Source organism: Miscanthus floridulus, chromosome 2 (genome assembly GCF_019320115.1).
Source record: "Miscanthus floridulus cultivar M001 chromosome 2, ASM1932011v1, whole genome shotgun sequence".
NCBI lineage: Eukaryota > Viridiplantae > Streptophyta > Magnoliopsida > Poales > Poaceae > Miscanthus > Miscanthus floridulus.
Genome location: NC_089581.1, coordinates 40,955,517 through 40,963,476, shown reverse-complemented (window position 1 = coordinate 40,963,476; position 7,960 = coordinate 40,955,517). Strand labels below are relative to the sequence as shown.

The following is a 7,960-nucleotide window of genomic DNA, read 5'->3' as shown; positions in this document are numbered from 1 at the left end:
CGACTCAAACTCAGGACCTTTCGGTCATAGACAGTAAGACTCTACCGCTTGTATCAGGCTCACCCTTCAATCTATCTCACACCTCAGCTTAAACTTCCTCCAAACAGTCCCCATGTAATGAGCGGCCATCACCGTGCGACAAGATCTTGAAGGGATTAACAGGATGTAATCATCTCAAATGATGACTCCACAAAAAATGTGCATATGAAGCATAATCACCAATCAGGCAATCAGCTACTGCTGAAATAGAGTGCACATATGTATAAGGCATCGGGCATCGGCCAACCGTTCGCATCAGCCGACAGAAATGGCTGGCATAATTGACGTGCCCCGTACGAATTTGTCTACGAGAGGGAGAACAAGCTTGAGAAGGTCGGAAGAGAATCGTTAGTACAAAATCAGTTGCTAACCCATGTAACCTCCTGTTGTTGGGCATGTCAGACTAGTAGCCTGCAGCAAGTATATAGTCGTGTACCAGTATGATTCCGACATGATATGATCATGAGCCCGGGACCATCGATGCAAATGTCATGCAACCTTTGATACTTGCAGGGCAAACACTGATAGCAGGCCTCTACTAATTGACACGCCATGCCCACAAAAGCATCTCGCATCATCTCAACGAACTTGCCACTAGACGTCGGCATTCCTAACCCTCGACATACCAAATATCAACAGGCCGGATTTTAAGATATATAATAACACTACAAAACACAACTGCGACGAACAGATCTAGTCAATCGGCATATGTATAACGCTCAAGGTTCGACTAATAACATACAGACAGTCGAAGGAACGGCCAACCCGTCCAGCATATAAAGTATGACCACGGAAGCAAAACCACCTACAGCCAACTCACTCGGTTAAGATTCTTGGCCAACACTGGCCAGCAGGGTTCCGATCTATGAGCACCAACAGTCGATGGAGTTAAGATTTCCTTTTGCGTTGTGGAGCTTCAAGATGTCTTTGCCGGCTCATCGCTTATGGGCAGATCATCTTCGTCATGGTAGATGTTCTCAGCCATCTGCCATATCTGGAGGATGTTGTCTTCAGCGACGCTAGCAATCACCCAGTCCTCGCAGGGGTTCCAGGAGAAATCAGAGATCTTGCTGGTATGGCCTCCGTGGATGAACATGAGCTCTGGAGGACCATCTTCTGCATCCTCTGGTGTTTGTTCTTGGTCGATCCTGTGGCAAAGCAAAGAACAATAGTTAATCCGAACCGTATCGTGTTAATGTTAATAGTACTTCAACAATAAGTAATGTAGGGAGCACTAGGACAGCCAGTGGCGGACCCAGGGTCCGGCGACCCTGGGCGCCTGCCCGGGCTGTGATGCTGGTACATCCTTGAGTTTCTGTTGCAGCACGCTTTGCTAGGAGCTCTAAAACACACAATCTGATTGGCTCAATGAAATTTGCCCGTGCTATGATCAAGCGCTGGGTCCGCTACTGAGGACAACACAGAAAAAATCGCAAAATACACATCGCTTTGGCCATCATAAGAACTACTCCCTCAGTTCCAAATTATAAGACGTTTTGGCTTTTCTAGATTCATAATTTTTTATATGCACCAAGATATATATTATGTCTAGATACATAGTAAAAGCTATAAATCTAGAAATACCAAAACGTCTTATAATTTGGGACAGAGGAAGTAGTAACGTCCAGAAGATACAGCGCACCAGTGGAAAAGAAAACTAAGGGTAACAACATATGAGAGTATCGTGAATGTTTGTATTGCTTACCTGCTTAGGTCCCAGATCATAAGTCTTCTGCCCAGACAACAGGATGCAAGTATAGTTTCATTCTTTGGACTCCATCCAACTTGAAAAACTTCCTCTCTGATTACAGATGGTGTTGAAACATTAATGCTAAACTAGAAATATAACATCAATAGAAACACTCAATACTTCAGAAAGTTGTTTAGGCAGCAAAAACAAACAGTAGCTATGAACAGAACAAAAACAGCGGAAACATACTTGTGACAGTCAAAGGTGTGCAGAGAAGTATCAATCTTCCTAAGATCAAATAATTTGACAGTCTTGTCAGTAGAACCAGTTGCAACAACCCATTCGTTGAACGGGTTGAAAGCCAGGCAGTTCACCTGTAAATAACGAAGCAAGTGTCAATAAGCAAGAATCTTGTCATTGATCTTTCAGGAATCACGAACTTAGAGCAAGGTTCAATGAAGTCCCACCGCCACTGGCTTTCAGATGCACTGATGGGTTCTGATCTTACTACCCTAAAATTTAGAACATCTTCAACACCAAATTGTTTTCATTTACCTCTAGTTTGTACACCCAAAGAAATCAGGACCAAGGTTTCCTATACCCTGACTTACACAGCTATAGTAGAAGCATATAGTTCCCAAAAAATGCTGCTTATATAAAGACAAGTATAAACCTAATCTTTTTTACTTTTCAATACAACACCAATATGACATCAGATCTGGAGAACCAAAGTAAAGATGTTGAAGCATGTGTTCTATTTGACACCCCCCCCCCCCCCCCCCCCTCACCCACCCACACACCACCAAAAAAGAAAAGAAAAGAAGGGGTGTAACAAAATGATAGAATGTATGATCAATCGAACGTTCCTTCAAGATCAATAATGATGGAGTAAATCGATCTGGAAAAACTAGTTCGCATTGCATACAGTACTTCTCCTTCATTTAAGGACAACCAGATCCTCACTTCATGCAACAAAAGAAATCTTAAAAATTTGTAACCATGGAATAAAATGTATTTTTGAGTAGCAAATAATATCAATATTTCTAGTGGCAGTTAAAGCTCACAACAGTTACTTTACCTCGCCCTGGTGTGCCACCACTGACTGAACAGGCTTAGTAGGCGCAGGAGACCGCAGGTCCCAAATCAAAAGATGACGATCATCACCAACTGACCCAAATAAGTACTCATGCCTTAAGTGCCAAGCAACATCTTCAACGACACCATCATGATGCTTACCAAGAATAAAATCGAAGTATTAGTATTATTAAATAGCATTAGTATTTCTATGAAGCTTTCATCACTGTGGATAAGAAACAACAGATGAGAGATTGAAATCCCTAGATTGCAAAATAGAGTTTCCAGGTTTCAGTGACAGATACAGATAGTTTTTCTACTCATACTCGTCAGAGAAAGAACATCTAGTTTTCCAATCTGCTATTTAGCAAGAACACATTCTGTCATAGTTTTCTTAATTACAAAAAATTAAATCAGCATACAAGAGAAACTGTATTAGTTCCACTAATTTGTCTTATTAATCCAAGTATGACTATCATGCACCTTCAAAGAGATGATTCAGAGTTCTAAAATAACCATTAGAATGTTAGAATGAAGAATGCTTTAAACAATGTTCTACATGAAGCTCCAAACATTAACACACAAAATAGAACCAGGCACATGAGCCATACCTTAAAAATCTGCAGGGCATCAAGACTTTTGTTTCTACTATTTGCTTTAATGTCCCACAAGCAAATTTGAGCATCATCAGACCCACTTAACAAATGACCCTCTTTAAAAATACTCCATGATAAGCCATATCCTTCAGAATTATGTCCCTTCAGCCGTAAATCAGGGTTGCATGCACCATCTAGTGGAGGCTTAGATGGGTGCTTGCTATAGTCGAAGACATATACTTCTGCACTAACTGTCTTGGTAGCAATTATAAATGAATTTTGGGGCATATAGCGAGCTCGATTGACCTCTCCATCATGATTTATCTGCTGAACAATTTGCACCTACAAAAAGGGATGGAACATGTGTTCTAAAAATTGTCTCCAAACAGAAAAGAGAAACTTGTAAACATTAAAGACCTCAGCAAGGTAGTAACAAAAATGAGGAAGCAAATGCTCAAATGTATATGTTTGCGCTAAGAATTACAGGGTAAATGAAAGAATAGAACATTTTCATATCCAAGAGGTTCATTAGATTGGACTGGCAACAAAATCAAGAGAACATTCTCATACCCAATACTTCATTAGATTGATATGGCAACAAAATCAAGAGGTCCATGAAATATAAGAAAAGTAAACATGAGTATACAACAGGATGATGAAACAGTCAAATACATAAACTGATTGTTCCTTAACGTAGCAAGAGTTTTAAAAACCCTTGCAGTACCACCTACGAAAAATCATGCACCAAGAACCACGTAAAAATGGCAACTTAGCAAACAAGCAATTAAAGACCCAATCAAATGTTCCAGGCTTTCTCAAAATGGCACACGGCCAATGGAAATTAGTCATTAAATATTACACAACATGGCATTCCTTTGTGCAAAGACAATCCAAACCAACGGGATGTGCATATCACCCAAGTGTAAAGGCATTCATGCAGGCTCCCAGCATGTAAGCCATCTGCAGCAACTAGTAATAGCATCACAATAAAAATCACCATAGATAGAACTGATAATCTCACTGCAACCGTGGCACTATACAATTAGAATAGCTCTGTGGTACGAATTCAACCAAATATTAAGACTCTGCTATAGAATTGGTATTGTGTAAGGATAAATAAAATATTCCTCTAGAGCTTATAGAAGCAAAAATAATAATATTAACAACCTATGATCATCCACTTCCAACTTCACATGAAATAAAAGTAACTAGTTTGGGATATTAGAGACAAAATTATTATATTATAAAAGCATACTGGGAGACAGGAAAAATGGAGCATAAGCAAATGGTATTAATCCTCCAGTATTATTAAATACTTTGAAGAAATATTCAAATCCTAGAGAAGATCTTAACAAGTCCAACAAGCCAGAGGGACAACAAAGCATAAACCAAAGCCCACAGAAATTCAGCCACAAACAAAAAAAAGAACATGGTCCACAGGCACAGGGATGAACCTTCTTCGATTTGGCACAATGCTCAGAAAAGGAATCTTTCCAGGGCATATGTACTTCTGCAATCACCAGAAAGTTAGGGAAGTCACCACGTGCATGTGTACCAAGGACAATCTTCGGGACAGATTGACCTTGTCCAGGGTACTCTGCTCGATCAGGGAGCCACTCCACAGTCAGAGAGGGCCACTCCAAAGTATGGGTAATGACAAGATCATCCAGGCATGGCTTATTTTCTATCCACATATTATAATCTTTCACGATCTGTGCATTCATCGCCTCCTCTTTGTCCTCCGTGATATTGACACCCTCCAACTTCGCCTCCAAACCTGACAGCAAATCCTCCGTCATTGCCCCTGACACATCCTCCACCGTCGCCTCCGGCAAATCCTCCTCCATCGCGCACGGCAAATCCTCCTTCATCGCCCACCACGGCAACTTTCCAGGTTTCGCCCTTCTCAAGAGCTAGGGAACTGGATCTAGAGTGTATGGTGGGGGATTTTTTTCTAGGTGGATCTAGATCTAGAAGTAGGTTTAGAAGGTTTTATTGGTTCCTTCAATCATTGGGGTTACATACGGATATGGCTGCGATTGAGTTGGGTTATGTTTTATAGGCCCAAGGCCCAGATTGAACAGGCAGCCCAACAAACAGATGCCAGCTCAGCAGCGAATTGCACAATTACTCCTCGAGCGTTATACATAGCAAAATCCAAATATTGGCATAAAATGGCATTTATTTTGAGGGGGGGATGAAGGTGGATAGGTCATCCAGAAAAAAAATGCAGCCTCCATATTGGAAGTTGCAATTATAGAAAAAAAATATATATATATCAACCATACCCCAGCATGCACAACCCAACAATAAAATGCAAAAAAAGGAGAGGATAAACTGAGCGAATCCGAAGCTCCAGACTTCATCTTGAACATGTAAGAAATAAAATCCTGGCTTCCAAAAAGGGAGCAAAAACCTAGGCTTCTGTATTCACATAAAAACACAGATATCTGGAAGGCTAAAGGTTAAGGGGCTGCTTGGTTTCTGTGTCAGCTAGCCTCGCCTAGCCTAGCTGGGCAAGCAAAACCTTGCGAGCCCAGGAGAGCCGACTTGGCTAGCCTGCCTGGGCAAGGAAAACCTTGCTAACGCAGAACCCGAGGTAAGCTGGCTAAGAATCCAAACGCCTTGCCCACTTCAACTTCTAGCTTAGTAAGGAGACACAGTGCTTGGCAAAGATTCCAAGCAGCCTCTAATTTGCACAGAAAAAACTTCCTAAAGCTGAGCTTTCCGCAAGAAAGGAAGATGGGGATAACTTGTCCCCGCTTCACCAGTTGTTCTCGAGAAAGAAGAGGAACAACATGATCCTTAGCTGGAGATGCCACCACTGAATTGCCAAATTAAGGTGCTAAATCAACTAAAGCCACATTCAGTACTTTTGTACAGCATAGTTCAGCACATTGGTAGTAACAAGGAAAAACAAATAATTAGCAACTAGTACGTATGATAAAATGCCATCGTTACACAAATCCACCATAGCACCAGTTTCACATGTAACAACAAAAGATCTTTTAACCATTAAACAGAAATGGACCACTCCACCTGTAAAACAAACACTAATCAACAACCCACATGTTTATTTACAAAGCAAGCTATAGAAAGTTCCTCGACACATGACTCTACCCTAAAAAACAACATGACCAAATAAATGAACCGAGATCATAATTAAGGCAACGTTCCAGCCCGGCAACTGCAACGGCTTCTAGATCCCACCAAGCAGCATGGTCGCAAGAAATAAGTTATCTAATTGTGTGCTGTAGCAAGCATCCTTAGCTGAAGCCTAAGGGAGTAATTACGGAGCGAATCGACACAAATCCCTCCTGTTTTGTTATATAAATTTGCAGGTACCCACCCCAACATAGGAGCGAACACGCGGATCAAGAAGGAACTAAATTCCGCCACGGCACGGGACATCACTCAATAGTATCAGTTCACGCCAGAGAGATCGAATAAAACGCAGAGGAGAGTTTATTGGAAGGGCGGGGGCGAAAGTCCACCTTGCCGGAAGCGGCGCCGAACCCCCCGATGTCGGCGTGGTCATCGTCGTAGTGGCGCGCGTCGGCCTCGGCGTCGTCGAGGGGCAGCTGGACCTGCGCGAGCATGAGGTAGTTGGGCTCGTTGTCGGAGGTGTGCGTGCCGAGGATCATCTTCTGGACGGAGTGGTCCTTCCCCGGCGGCTCCGTGCGGTCGGGGAGCCACTGCACGGTGAGGGAGGGCCATTCAAGCGCGTGGGTGATGACGAGGTCGTAGAGGAAGGGCGTGTTCTTCTTCCAGATCTTGTACTCCTCGTTGATGAGGCGCTCCTCCACCTCGGCGCGGAACTCCTCCTCGTCCGCCGCCCCGCCGCCGGCCTTCGGCATCGTCGGTTAGCCGGGGCGCGGGCTAGGGTTAGGGTTTGGGAGCGGAGGGGGGTTTGGGTTGGTGAACGGGGGGCGAAATGGCGGGAGGAGGCGCAGGGGTGGGCAAGTGAGAGAAATTGAGCGAAGGGGACGGACAATGGTGGGGAAGAGCGGCTGCAGTAAAGAAGTGGAAGGGGGCCGAAGCGACGGGAAAAAGGGTTTATCGGTCGGGGTCAGGTCGGGTGGGCTACAAGCTAAAGAAGAGGCCTGTTTGAGGCCCACGTTAAGGTCTTTGTAACGAGCCTAACTTCTCCCCCACCCATGACGAGCCCAACACCTCTTTTCCAAAGAGTTAGTCCAATTTACACCCTCCAACTTACAGCAAAATTCGAATTTCAACCTCGAACTTCAAAACCGGACAACTTTGGCCCTCCAACTCTCGAAAAAGTTCATCTTTAATCTTCTTTGCGGTTTTACGGGTGAACAGTAACTTTTGATATTTTCAGGAGCGTCGAAATTTTATATTATTTTTTCGAGCATCTTAACGTCCTCAAATGAAAAAAAACTCAAAACTACAAAGTTGTAGATCTCATCGAGGTCTACAATTTACATATAAAAATTATCTTCATCCGACATCGTATTGAAGGGTTTTCTATTTTTTGAAATTTGAGTCTTATCACGCGATAAAATATGGTGCTGAAATTTTATATTATTTTTTCGAGCAT

At 42.9% G+C, this 7,960-nt stretch overlaps 1 protein-coding gene across 1 annotated transcript; it reads right to left on the bottom strand.

Annotated features, from left to right (window-relative positions):
• Positions 1-718: 718 nt before the first annotated feature.
• LOC136522484 (histone-binding protein MSI1 homolog) lies at positions 719-7,359 on the bottom strand. Its single transcript, XM_066516301.1, has 6 exons — positions 6,894-7,359; positions 3,415-3,741; positions 2,808-2,960; positions 1,979-2,103; positions 1,745-1,840; positions 719-1,187 (listed from the first exon to the last, which is right to left on the bottom strand). Exons 1-6 carry the CDS (start codon positions 7,254-7,256, stop codon positions 956-958), a joined length of 1,296 nt encoding a protein of 431 aa, XP_066372398.1. The 5' UTR covers positions 7,257-7,359; the 3' UTR covers positions 719-955.
• Between the last annotated feature and the right edge of the window lie 601 nt (positions 7,360-7,960).

What these genes read in the sequence shown, in the direction of transcription:
- LOC136522484 (XM_066516301.1), bottom strand. Translation starts at nt 7,256, where the DNA reads ATGCCGAAGGCCGGCGGCGGGGCGGCGGACGAGGAGGAGTTCCGCGCC. An exon ending in ATGCCCTGCAGATTTTTAAG is followed by an intron (nt 2,961 to 3,414) that starts GTATGGCTCATG and finishes ATTCTTGGTAAG; the next exon opens with CATCATGATGGTGTCGTTGA. An exon ending in CACACCTTTGACTGTCACAA is followed by an intron (nt 1,841 to 1,978) that starts GTATGTTTCCGC and finishes ATCTGTAATCAG; the next exon opens with AGAGGAAGTTTTTCAAGTTG.